Here is a 25,528-nt window from a genome sequence, read left to right on the forward strand (position 1 = left end):
TACATTGGCTATATAAGCTCAGACAGGACAGAGAACTATTGCACTTTTTGTACGGTCACTCAGAAGACGCCACGATTTGTTGTAACTCTTGGAACCCCCTCGGGCCCTCGCCCCTCCCCCAACTAAATTGATATGAGGAAGAAACCACCTGGATCACAACTTTCTTTCACAAGGCCAGAATGCCACAAATCATACGATACTACAGTAGTAGTATAAAGTGACAAAATTGGTATTTCTGTAATAAAGGCCCACAAACAAGAGAAGTGTCTTTGTTTTTTAACTTTATATAAACTTTTAAAGTACACATTATGAGAGGTCACAGTCAACCTTAAAGTCTCAGGCTTAAGGAGTAAACTCTCTAGAGCGATTTGTCCCTTTATGGAAGATCTACCATAGCATAGATTAGAACACAAATTAATTGTGAATGAAAGAAGGGCCGAACTATAGGCCAAGTTTAGCAAGTGCACAGGCCTATTATATTCAGATGAAGTCTTCAGATGTTTGTCTTGCCAAGAGATGGGCAGAATCAAGGCCTTATTGTTCATAATGTGACAGCTCTCCAGTAATGCACTTTGAACGTTATGGCAGTTGAAAGTTACAACGCATTGTGACTTGGGGTGACGTGACGTTCCTCTAAAAAAAAAAGAAGTCATTATGAAATTAATTGTTTATTAACCACAAAAACAGAAACATGGACGGGCAATCCTTCCGTCCTACCGTCCAGAATACAGTCTGCGACGGCGCCTGTCAGCAGGGGGTGTCGGAACGGTGAGGAGCTAAGTGGACCTCACTAGCAGGTGACCCTAACGGCTGACCAAATTAGGCAACGAGGCGATTTAGAACAAACAAACTAAAACAAACAAACTTCAGCGGCGTCTGCGGCTGCTCCTCCGACCGCCGCGGGTGTGAAGGCCCGTGGCTCTGCGGCCCCTTGTGGGAAAGTCGGAAGTGCTGGTGGCACTGGTGTCGGAAGTGCTGGTGGCACTGGCATCCGACAGACAGCTGGACGTATCCGTCGTGGTCAGGTTAGCCCTGGACCTGAGAGACCGAAAAGGCGAGTCGGTTGCCTTAAGGTACATTACATCAACCACTGGGGCTGAGTTCTGGTCCGTTATATCAGACACAGGGACTGAGTTCTGGTTCATCCTATCAGACACAGAGACTGAGCAGTTGTCCTTTACATCAGCCACTAGAGCTGAGCTGCTGTCCATATCAGGCACTGAGGGAGAGGTGTTGTCGATTATATCAGGCACTGGGGATGAGGTGTTGTCGATTATATCAGGCACTGGGGATGAGGTGTTGTCGATTATATCAGGCACTGAGGGTGAGGTGTTGTCGATTATATCAGACACAGGGGCTGAGCAGTTGTCCTTTACATCAGCCACTAGAGCTGAGCTGCTGTCCATATCAGGCACTGAGGGAGAGGTGTTGTCGATTATATCAGGCACTGGGGATGAGGTGTTGTCGATTATATCAGCCACTGGAGCTGAGTTGTTGTCCATAATATCAGACACTGGAGCTGAGTTGTTGTCCATTATATCAGACACTGGAGCTGAGCTGCTGTCCATAATATCAGACACTGGAGCCGAGTTGTTGTGTATCATATCAGACACTGGAGCTGAGTTGTTGTCCATATCAGACACAGGAGCTGAGTTGCTGTGTATCATATCAGACACAGGAGCTGAGTTGTTGTCCATAATATCAGACACTGGAGCTGAGTTGTTGTGTATCATATCAGACACTGGAGCTGAGTTGTTGTGTATCATATCAGACACTGGAGCTGAGTTGTTGTGTATCATATCAGACACTGGAGCTGAGTTGTTGTGTATCATATCAGACACAGGAGCTGAGTTGTTGTGCATCATATCAGACACTGGAGCTGAACTGCCTGCCATCAAATCCGCCATTCGTTCCAAACTCCGGCTGATGGACTGCAACACAGGATACATGCGGCTCTCCATCCCACGGAGCTGACCGACGATGCTCCGCCGGGTATCCACCAGTTCCACCTGCAGCGTTCTGAACCTGGCACGCTGAGCGTCGTAGAATCTTCGCCTGCGGGGTCGGCCGTGCGCGCCCCGGCCGCGTGGCGGCGTGGTGGCGGACCAGGACTGTCTCTCGTCGGCTCCTTCACTGCCATCTTCCGTTTCCCCAGGTTGTTCTGCGGGTGCTAGTGTGTGACAAGAGAATTGTGGTGAATTTCATTAAAAGACATTTAAAATAAATTAGTTTTGAGCTATATCAGCAATAAGGCTCCAACTAATCACACTAGTTGGCAGTGTCAGGGAACTTTTCAGCACAGTGTGAGAATAAATCAATCTGGAAAAGGTCTGGTCTGATGATGTCCAATTTATTAACAGTTAAAATAAAAGGTCGGCCGGTGATGAGTTCACATCCTTTCTTAAGGAGAGGTTTGCGAGAAGATGAAAATAAATGCACATTGTTCGCATATATAAAGCACACAGGATTCAACAGTGGGTGGGTCTTTCTAGCCAAGTGGTAACTTACTGGCATCAAGCCAGAGAGCAACCAGCCTGAACTAGAATATGAGACAAGACTTTTGACCTTGGCGAAGGCCCTGAACAGCAAAAGGGAGTCAGCCCAGTCCGTGATATGTAGGTACACAGACCTGGACGACACATCTGCTAGTGCTGAAATCTAGTGCTGGAATCAGGAGACCTTACTTGGTTGTGTTGTTTTAGGGAAACTGGAAGGGTGAGCTTGTGGATCTGCTATTTCGGGGGACCGTAAAGTATGTCAATACATCTTGACATACATCAAAGCATACATCTATCTTGACTTACAGTACATCAAAGCGAACCGTAAGGTACAGAACCATAAAGCATAAGCATATCAAAGCGAGAATTTAAAGTGTATTTTGTATATGAACATAGAGAATATTTATATTCTCCAATCAGCAGTCTACTACTTTTTTGAGGGGCGCTAGCCACTCCAACGTCTGGCTTTCGGAAATTACGTCATCTGGCAGCCAAGTCTATGGACTTTTAATGTTTGTTTAGAGGAGTGAGGCGTCCTTCACATAAGTGTAATTTTTGAGGGTCCCTAACACAAACAGTAAATGCCATTAACAATAAAGAGAATTCAATGTTTGTTTCACATCACCATTACATCACCTAATCAACATTAGTTACTTCAATATATTAGCGCCGCTCACTTTTGTTTCCGTGTGGCAGCGTGTATCTGTAGTATTCTGTACAGTAGTTGTTCATGCTAGTACAGTAACGACTAAATTAAATAGGCCCAGAATGTATTCACTTCAGCCGCATATATATATTCAAACATTCTAATCGTGCTTTACCTGGGAATCCGACCCGTCGCCTTTCGACCCCCTCGACAGCCTCCGGCGGAAGGGCAGAGTCTGCGACGTCCTCAGAGTCTGTGGGAGTCTGAGAGACGGTGGGAACCCCTCTGGTTGCTCCGTCCCGTCTCCCGCTTGCGGGCACCTTTCTCTTGCCTATGCGCTTCACATCCTTGAACCTCGTCCTATGCTGGGCAGCGGTCCTCGGAGGGGCACAGCGGGCAGCGACCTTTCCCAGGGCTGCTTGGGCGTCACTGGTATGAAGTCTGGCCTGTGTCTGGACGTCGGTCTCCTCCATTGACGAGCGCTCTTGGTCAATCGCATGGCTTTCCTGCAACATTGTGGATAATTGCCGGTTACGTAAGCGGGTCGTAAAAGGGAACGTGATGCTGTCTTATTGTTGAGATGGAGACAAACCTCCCAAAGCAAATCATTTTTAATTAGGAGTTTTTAATATGTTTTCGCCTACTGTACTGTAGAGTATGTATTCTGCTGCTGCGTTACACAACCGTTCTGTAACTCATTTACAAAACAGCATATAATATTAACAAAATAGATCACGGTTTCTCAATCCCAATGCCAATCCAAATAGTTATGCAGGTCAAGCTTTCGGCCACCTCATCGCTGTCAGTGTTATTTTGCATGGCTGTGCTGTTGAACACATAGGCAGCTTAACGTCAGGAAAGTTACACGACTGACCCACCCAGGTGATGGTAGTAATACTAATGACCGTAGTCTTACCGTGCAACATGAAAACTCCTGTCGGGTGGTCGTTAAAAGTTGATTTCCCCCTCTGGCATTTCCTCGTATTTCTAGGTCATTTAAATAAAGTCATGCACATTTGTCCAGTGCATAGCCTACTGCAGGCCTGGTTGACTAGATTTAGAAGACATTTGAAGGTTTTGCTACGGAAATGATCCGAAAACTTGTGAAACGGGACATTCTGCCTAATGACTATTTACTATTTTTGGTACATTTTCATACCAATACATTTGTACTTTTACACAAGTACATTTTGATTACCAGACTTTTACTTGTAACAGAGAATTTCTACATTGCACTATTTATACTTTTACTTAAGTAAAAAAACTAAATTACGTTTCCCTCCACTGGTTATGGGTGAGAAGAGTCTTCTATGTATGCATGTGTACCTGAACAGGCATCATTATGACCTGCTGGCTGTAGGCAGCCTCAGTCTGGGCGGTGGATGCTGCTATGGCTTCGGCACTGGCTGGCTGACTCGGAGCATTCATGGCTGCCTCTGCGTGCTTGGCAGCCTCCCATTCTGCGGATGTGATGAGGAGGAGAGGCAGAAGAGAAGATGTTTAAAACATTCCTCTAGTTCTTTGTTTGAATGCGTTTTTTGTGTGTGTAATCAGTGGCTCTCAACCTGTGGGTCGGGACCGTGATGAGATATCCTTCACTTAACTCCTTTTCAATTATATTTTTGTCAAATGATATCCTTTAATCTTAAAAGTGGCAACCAGTTGTGGCATAGTGTGATCATATACGTAGGATTATATTATGGTATTATGCGTCCATGCTTAAATATTATAACCACATCGCCATATGTAGGCTATTTTCCTAAAAAAATAAAAATCACATGGAGCATTCCACACTGTGCTCATTGTGCCATATCATAATGCATACAATGACTCCTCACAGGGCAAAAAGCCATGTGCTGTGTAAGAAGTCGCACTATGCCAGAAATAGAGGCGATATCAAGAAGTCTTGAGAAACAAACAGGCAGATGGCGTTCAATAATTCATGCTTTGACCGTTAACCCTAGAGTTCCTATATTTCCATAGGTTGCATTGTCATTTGTCACCCATCGCCTCGACGTAAAGAACTGCTGACTGACCATCTAGTGTCCCCAGGAAAAGCAGAAGTCTACATTATTCATGCATTGTTAGTTAACGTATAAATGGTCGAGGGCATTAAGTCTGCGTCAAGACTGCAGTCTTGACGCCGAGAGATCTCTGCAGCTCATTCCATTATTCAATCTGTAATACTTTTAACTTACTGCTAATTGATTAAATACACTTTAACTTAAATACTCTTGTCTGCTCTTAACTTCACCATTTAAAAGGACGCACAGAGATAGCGTGATCCAGGAGGTGTTAGGGAAATATACTGATTCACTTAGTTAGTTCATAGATACACACTTTAAATTTACTTTGACATGTTTAAACCTTTAACCCTTTATCTCCAGGATGTGTATGCTCGGCTGAGCATAAGTACAAGCAGGGGAGGCGTGCGACTCAAGGTTCTGTTCTTACATATCAGACTCTGATTCACTCCCTTCTCTGCTCTAAGGGCCTAACACCAAGGTCAAGTCTTGTCTCTCTGGTTCAAGCTGGTTGCTTGCTGGCATACTGCCGGTAAGATTTACCACTTGGCCAGAAAGACACACCCTCTCCTGAATTCTGTTCAATCCATATATACGACTGTATGTGCATTTATGCCTCATGTTATATGCAACTGTCTCAAGTTGCGTTCTCATCAGTCGACTTAATCTTCTGTTTAATAAACAACCACTCATGAGGCCAAACAGCTTTCAGACCTGACTTTATTTCACACTGTGCTGAAAAGTTACCCTGACAATGGGTATTTAAATTATCTCACTGCACTATTTGTCTGTTGTCTACAAAGCTATCTCTAACAACCGACAACACACAATTGGTGTTGGGCAGGGAGGAGTATTGATTAATTTGATTGAATACTTTATTGGCAGAAATAAAGTAATCTGTACTGTAAACAGTACAGAGTACGAGTACGGTCTTGTTTCCATTCAGGTCCTAGGTATTCAATTCATAATCATCTAAATCACTAAATTCAAAATCATAAAAAGTAAAATAAATAAAAAAATAAAATAAAAGATTGGTGAGTCAGTAGTATACAACAGCAGTGACAACACAGAAATGTTTGTGGGGAGTCGATGACTAAATTGAGGAGAAAATAGGGGGGGGGGGATAATTGACTACTATAAAAAAATACATTTAAAAAAGTTATTATGCAATATGCATTATGCACATGCATAATGACAACTTATATTTTCTTTTACTACTCATACTACTAGTTATACAGTCCATGTTTGCCGTCAAGTTGATAAAACTGATAAAGACTCGAGTGATGTTTGTTCTTTCTCACCGTCGTTGACAGTTTCCTGGTCGACGATGCCACCTTCGGCGAAGTTATCCAGGTCACCCGGCTTCACCCTCACCCAGGGGATATAAGACACTCCCAGGTCCACGTCCCAAAACTGTTTGTACTCCTGTTTTACCCCCTTGTTCAGTGCCCACGCAATCTGGACCACACACACACACGAGGACATCACCATTTTAGATCTTATGTTAATGAATGCCATTTTTCACCAGTGCTTTTGCCATTTTTACCGACCACTTCTCTTGTGAGGGCCAGGAAAATTGTCCTCACAATGTCAAAAATGATCATATTCTACTACACTGGTGGGGGAGTCGGGACTATTGGCCCTCACAAGTGTAGCAATACACACAGGAACGTTAAAGGTAAGAAAAACCTCTCAAAGGTAATTTATCTGAACAGACAAACAGAGTTAATGTAATTGTTTTAAGGGTGTGACAATCATAGTGGGACCGATCATGAGGGGTGTGTGTCTTGTGTGATAAAAATCTAATCACACAGGCAGGGGGGCTGTATATACCTTGATAACCTTGGGTCCGACCTTGAAGGAGCCGGTGCTGATCTTGTGTCGGGCGCGGTACGCGTCCTGCCTGTGCACCATGCAGATGTAGGCACAGCCTCTGGGAGGGATCATCTGGAGGACAAGAGACAGGTTATTATTATAAGGTTATTATAGTTAACGAAAACTACTCTGAACGGCATCTGCTAGTGCTAGCTCAGGAGGCCTTCTGACCTTGTGCGCACTTTATCAGTATTTCTACTCCCTAGAAATATCAAAGCAGTTGGTGTGTTGTTCCAGGAACTGCTCAGGCTGAGCTTGTGGATCTGCTACTTTGGGGAACAGTATGTTAAAGCGAAGAATTAAAGAGTATTTTGTATATTAACACAGAGAATATTTATATTCTCCAATCAATCCTCCCTTTGAGAGGTGATTAATAGAAAAGAGCAACAATGTGAAAATGAACATGACGGGCAGAGAGAGATAACGTTTTCAGAGTGCAGAGGAGAGAGCAGACAGCCAATGGCACAGTGTTCAGATCTCACAAGAGACATTATTAATATGTCAGAGGTCACACGGGGCCTGTTAATGGCATCTGTACTCACAGTAATGGACTCAACTTGTCCAAACTCTTCAAACAGGTTGGAGAGCGCCTGTTGAGTGGCGTTCTTGTCCACCTGGCCGACCCACAGAGTTGTGCTGCACACTGGGTTTAAAAAGAAGAATAAAATAAATAAATCTTCAGGCAGAATCGCAAGAATTGAAAATAATCAGATTTCGGGATATGACATGTTTGGTGTTTCATTTTTTACCACTCAGAGTCCTGGAGCGTATGGGAGGAAGTCCCGTCTTCTGCCGCTCTCTCTCGCGCTCACGGGTGTGTCTCTCACTGGAGTCGGAGTGCAATGTCTTCCTCTCGCGGTCCCTGGAGCGTGAGCGTGACCTCTCGCAGAGTTTCTGCTTGCGGGAGCCTGAGCGTGACCTGGACCTCCTCCTCTTAGGGGACCTGCGGGGAGAGAAAACCCAGCGGTTGTGGAACAAAGTTATTTGGAAAAGTGCCTGTTGAGGGAGAAGAAGTAGACTTGGCAGCAAAGCAGAGTTATAACTGGCGTAGCCTCCAGAGGCACAGGATAGCGACTGACTCTCTACAAATGAACGCCTTTCTTTTTTTTTTTCACTTAATTTTTATTGAAGGAAGAACAGACACAAAAAAACCTCAACTAACAAGACAATACGGGAAAGAAAAAGAAAAGAAAAAAGACAAAAAGTAAAAGAAAAAAAAGGCTGCATTTTTCATATTACAACAAACATTCAATGAAATCCTATTGCAATATCGCTAGGCTGAGAGAAGAGATTCCACTTTTCCCATTTTTTATAGAATTTATCCTCTTGTAGTCTCAGTATGAATGTTAGTTTTTCCATAGAATACAGTTCCTCAATAATGTCCATCCATTGATCAAATGAACGCCTTTCTATACAGTTTCTGTCATGCAAACTGACCACCTGTGTCCAACTGCGCCTTTGATCATTGTGACTGGTGCAGGGGAACGGGGTGAAGGGGGTGAGAGTGAGTGGGCAGAGGCCATTTTCTGCCACTACATGACTTTTATGGTAAATACTTCGACGCCACAGGCGCCCCCAAAGCTATGCTCTGATGAAGGCTCATAGCCGAAGCATAAAACGGAAACAATATTTCCATTTAATTCTCGTTCACTTGAGCACTCATTAGACTCTGCTCGCAGCCTATACTTGCTTTCCGCCAGAGTGTGGCCGACTCATATGACAGGCTTGGAGACAAATAATCGCCGGTCTAATTAAGTTGTCCGACTGAAAGCAGAGTCAAGTACATATGTGGGACTTTAAACAACAACACACTTGGCTTAAGAGCCATACCATTCCGCAAAAACGAGATTTTAAGAGTCAGAGCCCTGCTAGCGCCCGCCGCCTGCTAGCGCCTGCTAGCCCCCTATCATCCGAGAGATTCTCATGCTCTCTGCCTCTCACTCAAGTGTTCACCAGAATCTATACAGTTCATCTTGCTGGCTGCTTATTAGATTATGAGGCAGCTTGTGAGCCAAGCTGACATTTTGGCTTGAGGGTGGCACTAAAGGCAAGGTCATGGAGTCACTCCAACAGGTTAAGACTTCATATGCCTCCGAGAGCCATACATGCGCTCTGCAAGTGTCATGGTTACATTAGGATATCTCATATACGAGTGGGTGGCACAAAAGGAAAGGCCATTTGATCACTAGAATTTGTAGAGTTCGAGTTCATCCTCTTTGAGTTCATGAAAGTGCACAGCAAATTCTAAAGGAAGCGTTTGGAAATACAAGATTCTATTTCATACCTCCTATAGAACCTTAATTATATGCAAACTCGTTTTCCATTACAGCAACAGTTCATTGTTTGGAACTAAAGTGGCGGATGGATGGATGGATGGATGGATGGGTGGACAGACAGACAGACAGACATTGATATCCACGGAGGCCTCACACTTGGGGTTACAAATGCATACTAAGCAAAAGCCTGACCTGGAGCGTGATCTGGAGCGGATTCTGGAGCGTGCACTGACGCTCTTCTTCTCCTCTGCCTCAAAGATGCCCTCTTCCACACCGCCTGGACCCTCATCCAGATCCATGTCCATGTCCTGAAACACAGGAAATGTAAGAAGACCTTTTTTACATTTCAAACCTTCTTCTATAGATGTATAGATGGGGTCTGGGTAGGTCACCTCGTATTTACAGTCTTGACCGACTGAAAATACTCCGGAGGTGACCTACACCTATACACAGCAGGGATGCCTGAATATTTAACCCATTCTGACCGGGCACCCATTTTGGTGTTGGCATCATGTTATGCTTTAGCTATTGAAAAATAGCAGATCTACAAGCTCATATCGCGCCACCGAGTGGCGCGCTACGAGCTTGTAGGTCTGCTATTTTTGAAAAATCAAAGAGCGACTGACATTTTTATAGAATCTGATCTCAGGTCAGAATGGGTTCATCAGACCAGTGTGTGTCCAGCGGAAACCTCGTATGAATCTGATCTCAGGTCAGAATGGGTTAAGCAACAAACGGAAAGAAACTCACCCGATCTTTGTCCAAAGCCTCCAGTGTTACAGCATCTATGGAGATAAAACCGCGGTTTATTTAACCCATTAAAACCAGGAAAATATTCGTGTCATTTTAGATTTTAGCTAGCAACATAGGTTTTTGCGAAACTCTTAGGATTTAGAAGGCATTTAGTTGCTGCCGGTAGAAACCTTTCATCTCCATATTCTAACGGTTTGTGTTTGTTCGTAAATGAACGCCCTACTTGATTCCTGCTTTCTGTAAATCGCTCTGGATTAGGAGCATCTGCTAAATGCCTAAATTGTAAATTAGAGTGCATAAATTATTCTTTGACCTCCATGTCGAAGGGATCTGATAGGGAATTCTTCCATTTACTGACAGTGTGCATGCACTTTAGTTTTATGAAACTTATAACCTGTAACCGCTCTTCCACTCAATCCGTCTATATGTAAGAGTGAACAACTGTTATTGACTGACATTTTGCTATCAGTGTTAGAAATGTCTGCACTGGACAATTGCAGTTGTCAAGTGATGTTTGTATAAGACTTAGTGGGTGCCTAGCGGTATCAGTTGCTGAGCAGCTCCTGCACCTGTGAGGCCTAAAGGTCACAGGCACTGCCCGGCACCAGAAACTAGCAGTTCCTCATTTTTTTTCAAGTTCTCTCTTTGTCTGTCTTTGTAACCAGCCCCATACTTTGGCATGACTGATAAAAAACTCTGTGTTGTCTCTTTTTCTGTGTGTTACTTGCAACGGATTTATACCATCATTTGTGAGCGCACATCTCTGTGTATTAAAACCACAAAGACAGCTTTGCTTCGATTATTTTATTTTCCCATCGTTTCTAGTATTTATATCAAAGATTGCCTCCGCAGATCCTTGCTGGAATCTGATTAAGTTTTGGAAATACAATAAAATCTAATATTTTATTTAATGATAGAACACACATATCTAATACTTCTGCCTCCTACCATTCTGCAATACAGAAGCTCTTAGTGGTGTAACGTGGTGTAACGTTAAGTACATTTACTTAAGTACTGTACTTTTGAGGTATTTGACTTGAGTATTTTCATTTTCCAATACAGTTACTTCTACTCCACTACATCTCAGGAACAAATATTGTACTTTTACTCAACCTTTATGTGAAAACTTTAGTTACTAGTTACTACTGTAGATTTTGATTATTAAAAAAAGAAAAAAAACAATATCCCACTTCAGCCCTATACATTTTGGCCATTTGAAAATAGCAGATCTAGAAGCTCACAAGCTTGTAGATCTGCCATTTTAAAAATATGTTTAAACACGCACACTAAAACCTGGACATAGGAGAGGCTAGCACCCCTCAAAAATTAAGTACTTTTTCCACCACCATCACTCTGGCAAACAAATTACCGGTAGTCTAAGCCTAGATATTTCGCTGCTTGGCAAAATAGAAATTCTCTTCTCAAGTTATACCGCGCTGAATTACAGGTCGTCTTTGGCGTGTTCGCTTGAGAGACAAGGGCCACTTGACTACAAATTACATAATATATTTTTTAATAATTATTACTTAAAAGCAGAACCTTAAGTTGAACGACTTAAAGTCACCAATGTACTTCAGTTGGAACAGTGGTCCCCCATAGGACTTGGTCTCCTTTTTCCCTCTACGCCAAATCTCTTTATCGAAAATAGCAGATCTACAAGCTATCTGCTATTTTCACCAAATGTTCGGTTATTATGACATGCCCAAAATATGGACACAAGGATTCACGTGCTTAATATTTTTTATCTTGCTTTTATACTGTATGTGTATTTACCTGTATCAATGCAACACACCTAACAAATGTATATCCTACTGTAGTAGCATACCATTTTGCAGTGAGGTGGTCGACTCTTCAGGGGTGGCCTCCTCCATTGGAATCTGCAACACTTCAGCAGACTCGAACCCCAGCCTGTCTTCACCTTCAGGCTGCGTAGCCTCAGGCGGAGGGACTTTGGCAGAAGACCCCAGACGGTTCCCAGGTATGCTCGGACTCTTTTCGTCTGAGCATTCGGGTGGGGTCTCACTCTCTGTGGCCACTGGTGTCGACGTGGGAGTGCACTGTTCCGCTAACGGCGCGGCACTGCCCAGCATGCTGGACTCAGGAGTGGTATGGGGAATCTGTGACTCGGCATCTGAACACAGAAAGGCGTGCGTAGAATCTGTAAGCGACGGTGCAACACCGCTGAGACTACTAAACACGGCATGACCGGTTTCAGAACCATCCGTGTCCAACAACGACTCGTCTCCTTCGCGGTTAGGCACAGTAGTCATGGTTGGATCTTCACCCGGGGGTGCAGCAGTGCCGAGACCGCTGGAGTCGGGGTCAGCAGGAACCTGAGGCTTGGCAGGCGACGATGATTTGTAGGACGTTTCTGGGGTCTTGGGTGGAAAGGCAACGTTAGAATCGTTAGATGTGTTTGCATCGATGGCGGTGTCCCTGGTGGTCTCGGTGTGAGCGGTTCCGGCGTCTTTCTGATCCAAAGACTCGGGAGTAGGTTCAGGCGGAGGAGCGCCGTCGGGAAGCTTAGACTTGGCATCCAATGCCTTGGGTGGAGAAGTGACTTTACAATCTGTGGGTGAATTCGGGTGGTCCTTTTGAACAGGTTCAGTGTCCTTCACGTCCGTTTTCTTGCTAGCTTCATCCATTCCGTCCGTCCGTTTTCTTGCTAGCTTCATCCATGCAGAGAGCTTCATCCTCGTGACTTGAGGCTCCCTCCGAGTTGTAGTTTTCATGGCAGTCTCACTCTCTGAAGAGGTTGATGTCTTGGGTGGAGAAGTAACTTTACAGTCTGTGGGTGTAGCATCGCCGGGAAGAGTCGTGTCGGGGTCATCTGAAGACGTTGGTATAGTTTCAGTGAGATTAGGTGGAGGAACTGTGTCATCTCTATCCGATGGTGTAGCACTGCTGGGAGTTTCGTTTGATTTGGTTTCGAGTTGATTATCATTCGATTGGTCACTGGATTTGTCCACTGAAATTTGGGGTGTTATTTCTGCAGCTTTTTGTTTGGACTCCTCCACATTAGGAATGTCACCCATTTCGTTATGTTCTGCGTCACCGATGCTTGAATTCGGGTGGTCCTTTTGAACAGGTTCAGTGTCCTTCACGTCCGTTTTCTTGCTGGCTTCATCCATTTCTCCTGAAGAATTGACATTTTGGCTTTCTCTGTGCATCTTCTTGACTTGAGGCTCCCTCCGAGGTGTAGTTTCCTCACTCTCTGAAGAGGTTGAGGAGGAAAAGGATGAAGATGAGGAGGAGTCAGATGAAGAGGACGAGGAAGATGAAGAGGAGGAGCCTGTAGAAGATGATTCTGATGATCCTGATGTTGTCGCCATCTTGGCTCTCTCTCTCTCTTTCAACTGGACACATTTCAGAAGTTCAGAATCTCCATCTTCCAATTCAGAATCTTCTGGACGTTTTGATAATTCTGATCCTTCTTTTGGAATTTCCAATAGCTCTTTGGCTTCCTGTATTCCTTGAGCTTGTGTGGCCTTTGGTTGTGACGGATCCGAGTTATTTGTAGTTTTGGTTCTCTCTGAGGCCACAGTTTTGTCGTTGTTATTCAACGGTTTAACACTGCTAGATGGCAGATTGACTGGCGTTTTGGCAAGTATAGCTTGAGGAATTACAGGATCACTGTGAAGGAGAGAAAAAACCCATTAATTAATCTGAAGTTTTTCTTTTTTTTGACAAGATTATTTTAGACCACACAATGATGTAAATGCAAAATAAGTCACTAAAGTTGTAACATCACTTCACCTCTAGAATGAATATCTTCTCCAATTAAAACTGTATTCACCCATCTATTGACACTCTTATCCAAAACGAGTTAAGTGTTCACACCAGGTGCATTTAAAAAAGAAACAGAGCACATTTTGAGTATTTATGAAAGTTGAAAATAGTTTGTTTTTCAGAAATGCGCTCACAACTGTACAATAATACAGACAGTAACTGACAGCATGCACCAAACGATTGATCGTGATAGGTCCAGAGTTTTGCGAGACCGACAGACAGACAGAAAGGGGCCAATAACATCATCTTCATCCCCAGCCGTCGGCCTGGTGCAGATTATTTTGGATCCTTGATATCACACTTTTACAAGGATTGAATGGACAACAGTGTGTTTCACCACACCACACCACTACTTACACTATTTCAAGAGAACAATTCAAAGTAAACATTTACAGTTGGTTGAATTTGAACACACCTCTGACTGGTCGACACAACTGTGGAAGCAGGTGTAGATGTAGGTGTAGTTTTCCTGCTGGATGCAGCTGTAGAAGTAGGTCTGGTCGGCGCAGACGTAGATGCAGGTGTAGTTGGCCTGGTCGATGTATCTTTAGATTTTCTGGCGGATGTGGTTGTGGGTGTAGTTTGTCTGTTTGTCGCTGCATCTTTAGACGTAGGCGTGGGTTTTCGGGAGGATGCGATTGTAGATGTAGGCGTAGGTTGACTGGTCGATGTATCTTTAGGTGTAGGTGTGGGTGTTCTGGTGGATGTAGCTTTAGATGTAGTTTGTCTGGTCGATTTAGCTTTAGCTGCCTGTGCAGATTGTCTGGCTGATGAAACTTTAGAAGTGGCTGAAGATGTAGGTGTAATTTGTCTGGTGGACGCAGCTGTAGGTGTAGGTTGTTTGGTCGATGTAGCATCTGATTTAGGTGTAGGTTTTCTGGTACTAGATGCTGTAGGCATTACAGGCCTTATGTGAGGGAACGATGTGGGTGTAGGTACTGGCACTGCAGGCCATATATGAGGGACCAATGTGGGCGTAGGTAGTAGAGGCTCTCTGGGTGTAGGTAGTAGAGGCTCTCTGTGAAGGAACAAAAGAAAAACCATGAGGACTATATTGTCGAAACATTACACCTAAAGCTTAAAGCAAAAATAAAGGCGCATAGACTTGGCTGATACATGATGTATAAAACCCGACGTTGGAGGGGCTAGCTTGAAAATGTCTCAGCCATAAACATAGAACTAACCCCCCTAAGACCCAACAACATCAGCATGGAAGTTTTGTGAATCAGAGTGAAGACCAAGTCAATTAGAACCTTCAAAATGTGTGAAGTGACTGGCCCTCACTGTGGCTGCCTGCCACATGACGTCACAGGGGCATTCATTCGTTTCAGATTCACTGCCACTATATATACACGTAACAAGTGTGTTATTATTGTATAAAATGAAACCAGTCACAACATGTATTTATATTGGCCACATGGCATCTCACGTCATCATTTAGTGCCCCAAAACAAACATTACAAGTCCATGGACTTGGCTGGCAATAAGTGCTCTACACAAACATAGACTTGGCTGCCATATGACGAAGGGTCTGGTGCAAAAAAGAGCTTTCTCAGTGCTATGACGGTGAGGGTGGAATCCAAATGGGAACTAATCTCACTCAAGTAATTATTTTACCTCTTCCCTGCTGTGATTACAATAGATTTGGTTGTCTTTCTTTCCGGGGACGGAGAAGTGGAATAGTAGGACGAGACCGAGGAATACATTTCGGTCCCTCGTCTTCTGGACCCCGGAGAGACAGAGCGCCTCCTCTGATTGGACGGAGGAGAGACGGAGCGCCTCCTCTGATTGGACGGAGGAGAGATGGAGTGCCTCCTCTGATTGGACGGAGGAGAGACGGAGCGCCTCCTCTGATTGGACGGAGGAGAGATGGAGTGCCTCCTCTGATTGGACGGAGGTGAGACGGAGCGCCTCCTCTGATTGGATGGAGGAGAGACGGAGCGCTTCCTCTGTTTAGTCGGAGGAGAGACGGAGCGCCTCCTCTGATTGGACGGAGGAGAGATGGAGCGCCTCCTCTGATTGGACGGAGGAGAGACGGAGCGCTTCGTCTGTTTAGTCGGAGGAGAGACGGAGCGCCTCCTCTGATTGGACGGAGGAGAGATGGAGCGCCTCCTCTGATTGGACGGAGGAGAGACGGAGCGCTTCGTCTGTTTAGTCGGAGGAGAGACGGAGCGCCTCCTCTGATTGGACGGAGGAGAGACGGAGCGCCTCCTCTGATTGGACCAAGGAGATGCTGACCTCCTGCTTCGTCTCTCCGAAGGAGAAGAGGAGCGCTTGCAGGAGGAGGAGGTCGTCTTGGTTTTGAGCACATCCAGCAGGGCCGGCAGAGCCCCCATCACTGCACTCACATCCAGATCAGGATGCTCTGAGAGACCTGTAGGGAGGGACGGAGAGGGGGAGGGGGGCAGACAGAGAGAGATGAAAAGAGACAGTTTGAGAAAGAAATTAATTTCACCAGACTGTCTAGACTTACTAAAACGTACGTGTGTTGCACTGTTCTTGATGCGGTTTTCTTTTTCAATCTATAGTACACAAAGTGTCTTCATCAAAAATAGCTCCCAACGGGTCACAACGTTGCGTTGTGAGCTTGTAGATCGGCCATTTTTGGCGAATGTTCCCCCCGGAATCCTGGATGCTGGGGTTCAAGTGGTTAAACGGCAAGTTACAAAAAAAATCACACGAGTGTGAAGTGAGTGCCGCTCTTATCATCATACATCACATTCCGTGCTCAGCCAATAAGTAGAGTACATTCCGTGCTGCTCATACAGACAGACACACAAAGCTGTGCAAAAAAAATCACACCTGTGTGAACCGAGTGGTGCAATTCCCCTCTCTCTCTTCCTCTTCCCCTCCTCCTCCTCCGCCTCCTACTCTCTCTCTCATTAGCAGGCAACAGTGCAGCACTGTCTCTCTCTCTCTGTTTCTGGCAAACAGCGCCCCTACTGGTACTCATTATATGATGCTCATAGTCACATACTGTAGGTGAACACGGACAAAGCTGTTCCTTGGAGTGGTTGCACCACTCAAAAACTGTCCTAATGCTAATGGAAACAAATATTCTCTGAAGATTTCATCATGACTTACTGGATCTTAGAAGGAAGTTTCACATATTTACATAGTGTAATATGACATAAGGTTCTCTAAACTCTAAAGCTTTACAATGTCATTCAGGGGTGCCGTGGATGGTAAAGGTTGTACAGGGGTGACCCGAGCAACCACCACTATCCATCTGTCTATTTGTGTCTCTCTAACCTGAAGTCTCCATGAGTTTCTTGGCCAGCATCTCTGTGAACGTCTCTCTCTGTCTGCTTCCAAAGGACCTCCCTGGAGAGGGCTTCCTCTCACGGCCACCTCTGTCGCAAGGAGAGCGAGACCTGGACCTGGTCCTGGATCTGAGCCTGGTGAGATTGAAATTGTGTTGTATTACATAGAGCGGTGATTCTCAACCTGTGGTACTAGTACCACTAGTGGTACCAAGGACCACCTCTGGTGGTAATTAGTGCCGTTCAAGTCTCTCTCCTGTGTGAATAGGATGGGATAGGTTAGGTGTACGCTACTGTATTTGTATATTTTAACGTCATAATGGTGGTACCCGGAGAGGTACTTGGTGAAAAAAGGTTGAGAACCACTGAGTAATAGACTAATGCTATTTACACAACTCTCTATTTACTCAGTTTTTGTTTTATTTGGATAGGCGAATGTCAAGTCACCTTTACTAATAAGACACTTTTTTTCTCCTCATCTCGATCCCACTAACCTTCGTGAGTGTCTGGAGCTGCGCCCTGAACGGGACCTGGAGCGCGAGCGGGACCTGGAATGCGAGCGGGATCTGGAGCGTGATCGGGATCTGGAGCGTGAACGAGTTCGACCCCATCGCGGCGTCTCTTTCGCACGTCTCCTCGCCAACCTGGAGTAGCTACTACGGCGGCGGCTGGGTGAGGAAGAGGAGGACGAGGAAGAGGAGGCCGAGCGGCGGACGTCTTTGGCTGAGGCGGTGGTGGTGGCTCCAGCTCTGGAGGAAGCGGGGTTGGATGGCGAAAACCTGCTGCAAGACCTCACAGAGATAACACAGAATAAGCTAAGCTTTGGACATTTGGGATGTTAACAATCGAAAAATCAGATTAAATGTAAAAGTTAATTAATTGAAAAAAGGGATGGAAGCTACAGGTAGGTGTGTGTGTGTGCGATATGAAATGTTGTATGGCTTTGCACACTCATTTGATAATCAAATTTTGGGGCTCTGGCTCATGGACTACATCTACTCATCAGGAACTGCATCTTCATACTTCTACGATACTGAATACTAGTATTCTTTATACTAGGGGCCTGTCTTCTAATCTACAGTACCAACATCCATTCACACCCACAGCAACAGCACGTCACCCATTCCACTGTAAATCAGTGGTTCTCAACCGGTCTGGACACCCAGGGGGATCCCCAGATAACAGTAAAGTGCTCATTTAAAGACTTAAGAACTTTTTAATAATAAGGAAATAAATTGAGATCAGCCATTTTCACACTGTTTAGCTGTGAAACTGAGTCAAACTCAACACCTACATTCGCAAGTGCTTGTCAAGGTGGGGGGTCCCCAGTTTAAATATGATTATTTTAGGGGGGTTAAGAACCACTGCTGTAAGTTACCAGCATTATAGCTTGCATATTTAAACCCAATATGAACAATGCCATATTTAAAGTTCAGCACTCTGAATGCTACAACCATTTTAATTTGAATGTACATAGGAAAAACCCCAAAAGCTAACTCACCTGACCTCAGGTGGCAACTTTCCGTCCCAATGTGAAAACCTAGGAGAAATCACAGACAATTAACTTGATCTATTCCACATCTTTAAAAAGAAAATCACACCCGTGTGAACTGAGTGGTGCTCATTAACCAACACATAGGTGAACCAACACAGGCATACGGTAGGTGAACACGGACATTGCTGTTCCTTGGAGTGGTTGCACCACTCAAAAAGTATGTCCCAGTGTCTGTTAATTATGGCAAATGGCAAATCTGTCCATATAAAATGGGTTAGGCTACACACAATGTGATTGGTTGATAGGTGTGGTATAATAATCACATGGCTAATGTCCATTAAGCTAAGAAACGTTGGTCAAATGAAATCCAGAACAAAATTGCATGCAAAATGAACTTTGACCTCTGTAGTGGCATAAAGGGGGTATAAGTGATTATTATTTGTAATTTTATTCTACTACTGTACTACTGTAAATAATGTATCCTCCTTACTGACATGTTTGCACCATTGGTGAGATGCGAAAATACTTTTCGCTGTGCTGTACTTGTACTGTACATTGACAATAAATTTAATCTCATCTCATTTCAATGTTTGTTTTGTAAACACCATTGACAATGAAGGGAAAATGTCATAATGTGCCTCATTACGTCATATTGTCTCTTTATTGGTAATGGCCTTTCATGTTTGTGTTGGCACCGTTTGTACATCACCATTACATCACCAAATCAAAATGAGTTAGACTTTAATATATTAGCGCCCCTCACTTCACACAGGTGTGTTTTTTTTACACCCCATTAACTATGGAAGAGTTGATGGAGTAAACAGTAAAGCATGCCTCCAGGAAAACATAAAGATGAGATTGATGAACTTGAAAGACAATATGAATTATAAAGATGAAAACAGAAGAAATAAAAAAGGACTGACATCTTGCGGAGGAGTCTGCAGCGGTTGATGTGAGTGTGGGTAGTCAGGTGGTCGATCCACACCTAGCAGTCAAAACACAAAAGTCAAATAAAGATTTCATGGCCATCATGGTAACCATAATAATCATTATCACTAGTACCTCTAGTCTACTATAGTAGCATGAAAATTCTTAGAGTAAACGGTGGTGGTTTCCTAAATATGTGAGGTAATGTTTTGTTAGAAGAATATATTTATTTATATTATTGTCCATCTTAGTGTATTGGGGCAATTAGACAAACAGTTGGGCTTTTAGCTAGAGTCGCTGACCGTCTTGGAGCAGTCTGTCTTATGCTTTTACAACAACTTAATCTACTTTTATCTACTGGCACAGCCATGGGTGGGCCGGGGAGGGCCATCGAACCAAAACAACGTCTGGGAGGTTGTGAGTGTGACAGAGAAACATACACACATACACGTTAAAAAGAATAATGATAATAAAAAAGGCCAAAAAAAGGGTGCGGGACAGATGAGATGCACAACGGAGACGGCGGCAGTTGTTTATTATTTAGAATATTTATGAAAAATGTTGAAGTTATTTCTAATTGATGAAAAGTTGTGATTTTTTGTTGGTTTTTTGTTTAATCTTGTTATAATCTTCGGCACGCTGCCACTCAAAGTGACTACTGGCCAATCCCAACGCATCTTTTCTTTACTTGGCTTTTTGATCTGAAACCCATGGAGAATAAAGTCAATTTACGCAACTGCAGCGTGCTGTGCCTCTGCCATATTGGGAACAAAAATGGCAGCCGCCATACGATTCACGTGCCCCAGAGCCGGAGTCTGTCTTTTTACGTCTATATCAGCAGGACCTTGAAGAATGTGTGGAATCTCTGCAAGCAGGCGTATCTATAGACCGATTCACAGAGGGGTGCCCTGGGTGCGGCCATTACTGAGGTGTAATCCATGGAGCAGGTGCTCCGTAGGCCAGGTGTAGCTAATCAGTGCTGTTGCGCTTAATGGTACACCTCAGTAATGGCCGCACCCAGGAAACCCTCTGTGAATCGGTCTATAGAGGGTAGGGATGCGCCGAAAGGGAACTTCTTGGCCGTAAACCGAATACCGAATATAGGAAACAGTTGGCCGAAAACCGAATATGATTAATATTATATCTTTTTTCCTACCATTGCTGTCATGGCCGTATCTTAAAGCTACCTGATTTATGGCAAAATAAATGGTTATGGCAAAACTTAACTTAAATAATAATCACTATTATGGGTCCATAAAACATTTATTCAGCTCTTTTGAATGCATTAATTGCATACACTATTCAGTGATATATTTTCTGCCTATTCGGGCCGAAACCGAATAGGCAGAAAAAGCATTTTTAGCCATTTTCTGCCGAATATTTTCTGCGGCCGAATATTCGGTGCATCAGTAATAGAGGGTATGAGTAAAGTGAGTGGCAAAGTGAGTTTAACGTTGTTTAATGAGAGTACTTCATGCAAATTAATTTCAGGAAATAAAAGTACTCCTTGTGTGTATGGACCTGGAGCAGAGTATGAAGTATAAGTATATTCATAATGTATTATACATGGGCTTCATAGAAAGTGTGACCGAAACATCCATAACGTACAGATAATAAGAGCATTGCAGGCGGGGCGTGTATTCCTGACTCGCATCGTTCCAGACTTGCAAGGCCCTGAGTAAGCCGGTCTATTGTTTAATAATTCAAAAACAAAATCAGAGGGAAGGAACGCTAACACGACATGGGGTCTTCAACTCACCTTCATTGTTCGACATGTTGTTCCAACACAGATAGAACACGTGTGGGGAAAGGCTTTGGGCCAGGACCCAACGTAATCTCTCATCATGTCGAGCGCTGGCACCTGCTCGGCCGTTATCGGCTGTGATGATGGTAACTGGCACTGGATGGACGTCAGTGGGTTGATGGCAACAGGAGGCGCCACTGAGGTATGAAGACCAGGGTTATTATTATAGTTTAACAATAACACAAACTAGAATTGAAAAAAGGTTAACTTTTTGTCTATGTCAAAACTCTTCAAAGATAGGAAAGATTTTAGATCTACAAGCTCACAGCGCTCTAAAGCTTGTTGAATCTCACCCCTGACTATTTGAAATTACAATAAAAACACTACCGGTACCTAAAACCTAAAACCATTAATAAGCTTTTTGAAAAACTTTACTAAACTAGCAAACTCACTTCAAATTGAAAGCAAAAACTCAGAACGAACTAATGGCAAATGAAAAACTTGAATAACCTTGATTAGGAGCAGGAGGAACCATTGAAATAGGAGGACCCACAGGAGGAACCAATGACGTATGAGGACCAGGTGGAGGAACCAATGAAATAGCAGGACCAGGAGGAGGAAACAATGACGTATGATGACCAGGTGGAGGAACCAATGAAATAGAAGGACCAGGAGGAGGAACCAATGACGTATGAGGACCAGGTGGAGGAACCAATGAAATGGCAGGACCAGGAGAAGGAACCAATGAAATAGAAGGACCAGGAACCAATGAAATAGCAGGACCAGGAGGAGGAACCAATGACGTACGAGGACCAGGTGGAGGAACCAATGACGTATGAGGACCAGAAGGAGGAACCAATGAAATAAGAGAGCCAGGAGGCACCACTGATGTAAGAGGACCAGGAACCAGGAACACCACCGGCCTTAGCTTTGTTTGATGCGGCTTCAGAGCCTCATGTCCGACCACCGACACTTCACCCTGAACACCAGCTTGACCATGTGATTCACTGGTGTCGAGGACCACAGGGCCATTCTCCGTCGTCAAGGCAGGAGCAGGAGCCAGAGTTGTTGGATGATGGGTCTCTCCGTCTGGAACGGGTTCTGACGATTTTCCGATTCCGTTATCCATGTCGTTCGTCAAAAACGGGATTGCATTCTGATCAATTGCAGACTGGTTGACCTGGTCCCGATTTGATGTCTGCATTTTTGAGTCACTGGGAGTCTGTGCGGAAGGCAACATCAATCCCATCAATGCCACAAATTCATTGCTCAATTTTTTCAACCGAGGATCTCGTGTCGGTGGCTTGCAGCCTTGAGCACCACTGGCCAAACTGTCCACCGTCGGCAACCTGCTCCCACTCACACCACCAATATCTGCAGTGGCACCACTACTAACAGTTGCAGCAAACTCAGTGCCAGAGTCACTGGGAGTCTGTGTGGAAGGCAACGTCGATCCCAGGGGTGAGATGGAACCAGTGCCAACACTGGCAGATGCAGTGCTGCTGAATTTTCTCAACCGAGGATCTCGTGTTGAGTGTTCAGTGCTACTGGCAGATGCTGTGCTGCTGAATGTTGTCAATGTTGGATCTCGTGTCAGTGGCTTCACTGGCTTGCAGCCTTGAGAACCAATGGAGAAACTGTCCATTGCCGGCAACCTGCTCCCACTCACACCACTAATATCTGCAGTGGCACCACTACTGACAGCTGCATCAAACTCAGCGCCAGAGTATTTACTGGCCTGTCCGTAGTCAATCAGGTTGCTTGGCTGGTGGTGAAAGGCAGAAGAAGCCATTTCCTCGTGTCTCTCAGCCACCCCCACTCGGTACGAACTTGTCAAAGGGTCTGATCCACTTGCAGCGCTTTCCGTTTGAGGTACACGTTCAGTGTCCAGCCGCCTGCTGAACAAAGCGGCAGCCCTCTTGTTCTTCTCTGCGCGGATGTGTCGCAGGGTGGACGGCATGTTTTCGGGCGTCAACGCCTCCTCTGGGTAGGACATGAGTTGCGCCAAGTCCTCGTCCGAGAGGCCGAAGAGGCGCAGGAGGTCTACAGCAGACTCAGAGTCAGAGGTGTGCTGGGTTTGGCTGGGGTTGGGAGTGGCAGACTCAGAGTCAGAGGTTTGGCTGGGGTTGGGAGTGGGAATGGCAGTCAAATAGGGATTTCTGGAGGGCGAGTAATCCCCTAACCTATCAAAGGCAGACTTGGTGCCTTCCCGTGCGCCAGCACAGGACTTATTAGGGCTGCCATCACTACTAGCACCGGCATGACCCTGTGTCTGAGACGACTGTGGGGATTGGGATGGCAGAGAGGAGTGAGGCTGAGGCAGAGGGATCTTTGACAACCAGTCCAGAGAGTATTGCGACTCCATTGTTAAGAGACCCCGGGGTACTGGGAGAAGGGGGAAAATTCAATCCAATAGCAATGCAAACCTGAAAAAGACAGGAACAAAAGGAAAGGTTATTTGAGTCCCCCTTTTGGGATCTTTTGGCAACCTTAAGGCAACTTTACACATTTTGTTTATCCTTTCATTATTAAATGTTATTGTATTTTTGAGAAATTAGGTGGAATTAAAGACTATCATCATTGTCAGTCATGATGAGGCTTAGGTTGTTGTATGAGAGTTGTGTGGAAGTGTTAAAGTGCCAGTTCTAGTGATACCCATGTGTACATGGTGACTTTGTCAACAGTAAATAATATTGTATTGTTATTTATGTATAAGGAATAAACTGTCATGCATCACCCAGTAGCTACTCTAGCTAGTGTATTTTAACTAGTCATAATGAGGGTTATTTTGAGAGCCTGGATGTGGTACTCAGTGTTAAATTGAGAACAGTCATTTGACTAGACTAGGACTAGTCATATATTAATAGGCCAATACGTTTGTCACATTTTGATTTTGTAGGAAGAAGACAAGAACTTAGACAAGAGCCCATCCCCCAACAGGGTAGACAAACGGTACACTGTCACACACCACCCCACACCACAAAGAAGTTAGAACACACTGCATGATCCTGCCATCCTCGTACACCTCATGTCACTCTAAGATACTGACCCACGCTTAAATGAGTCTGTAAGTGGAATCCTGTTGTGTTATCAAATTCAGTTATCAACGAGTCTTGATACAATTAATGCATATTATGCACCTAATCCTTTCATTAGAAACGTTTAATGGCAATGACATACGTACGGTACCTTGTTATCGCGTAGTTTTGGCTGTTTCGTTACACTCTGACTTCTTTTTGCAAATCCCTGTCGCTATAGTCGCTACAGTGTGACAGGAATGAACATCTGCAGGCGTTTCTGCTTGGTGATGATTGAACCCATAGCCCGAAGGGGCGGTGGCGATTCTGATTGGGTTTCAGTTTGTAGATTCACAAGCGTTAGCCCACCTCCTCACAGGGAGCATCCCCACAGGTCATGAGGTCACTCATGACTCATGATAAATCAACAAATGTCTGCATGTTAAATTTAATGTTTTGTACCGTCTGCAACTTATCCGTTAATCTCAGATTGTACTAAGCAGAACAGGCCAAATATACCAAATCAACATCAAAGCAGACACCCAAAGCTTCTTTATTTTAAATGTTCTGGTATTTCTATTCTATACAGAAGAAATAGTTTGAGTGTATCTTGATTGAATTATTTAGACAGAAATTCTAACAGCACAAGTACTCTTGGTCTATCATCGCAAAAACGTCCTGAGGACTTGTTTCTATTCAGGTCTACGTATTCAATTCATCAACATGGCATAATGAACAAGGGGAAAGGGGGAGGTTGAAGGCAGTGAGTGCCATTTGCCATCACCTTGGCTTTTTACATCCCCCTGAAGGTGTGATTTTCAGGCCCGTTTCAAAAGAACCCAGGATGGTGTCAGCCAGGGCATTCTCCAGACTCATACATTTTCTTCAATAGTGGTGTAATTTACTGCAGTATTATTTATATAAATGTATAATGCATCAATAAAATACTAGCAATATATTCACTGTGTGTGAACGTGGGTAAACTAAGACTGCACTAGCCCGTCCTTGAAGGTTTCTGACTATAGTGACAATTTCGAAGCCCTGCAGTCATCTTCAGAAAGGCCTTCTGGGAAGCTGAAGGTCACCGGATCAGACTCGTTACATTGCATGTTTGTTTTTACAGGTGTAAAGAAGTGGATGAAACTTGAATGTTTTGTACAATTGCCATTTCAGGAAGAGAAACAGAACTCAAACAGCAAAGAGAAATAATATAGGGCAGGC

The 25,528-nt window shown here is 44.4% G+C and overlaps 1 protein-coding gene across 1 annotated transcript; it reads right to left on the minus strand.

Moving 5' to 3' along the window:
- Positions 1-327: 327 nt before the first annotated feature.
- Positions 328-24,583, minus strand: LOC308335736 (uncharacterized protein). Its single transcript, XM_080792908.1, has 19 exons — positions 24,480-24,583; positions 21,801-23,716; positions 21,306-21,487; positions 19,543-19,604; positions 18,626-18,664; positions 17,619-17,906; positions 17,114-17,259; positions 16,100-16,235; positions 14,277-14,879; positions 11,898-13,705; positions 10,070-10,104; positions 9,512-9,627; positions 7,793-7,986; positions 7,586-7,686; positions 7,002-7,115; positions 6,470-6,626; positions 4,471-4,604; positions 3,320-3,650; positions 328-2,170 (listed from the first exon to the last, which is right to left on the minus strand). The coding sequence occupies exons 2-19, from the start codon at positions 23,653-23,655 to the stop codon at positions 867-869; spliced, it is 7,605 nt and encodes a 2,534-aa protein (XP_080649034.1). The 5' UTR covers positions 23,656-23,716; positions 24,480-24,583; the 3' UTR covers positions 328-866.
- Between the last annotated feature and the right edge of the window lie 945 nt (positions 24,584-25,528).

This window comes from Protomyctophum bolini, assembly GCF_963924005.1.
Source record: "Protomyctophum bolini genome assembly, chromosome: 20".
NCBI classification, from domain to species: domain Eukaryota; kingdom Metazoa; phylum Chordata; class Actinopteri; order Myctophiformes; family Myctophidae; genus Protomyctophum; species Protomyctophum bolini.

What these genes read in the sequence shown, in the direction of transcription:
- LOC308335736 (XM_080792908.1), bottom strand. Translation starts at nt 23,655, where the DNA reads ATGGAGTCGCAATACTCTCTGGACTGGTTGTCAAAGATCCCTCTGCCT. An exon ending in GACAAGTTGAGTCCATTACT is followed by an intron (nt 7,116 to 7,585) that starts GTGAGTACAGAT and finishes CTTGTCCTCCAG; the next exon opens with ATGATCCCTCCCAGAGGCTG. An exon ending in GCGACGGGTCGGATTCCCAG is followed by an intron (nt 2,171 to 3,319) that starts GTAAAGCACGAT and finishes GTCACACACTAG; the next exon opens with CACCCGCAGAACAACCTGGG.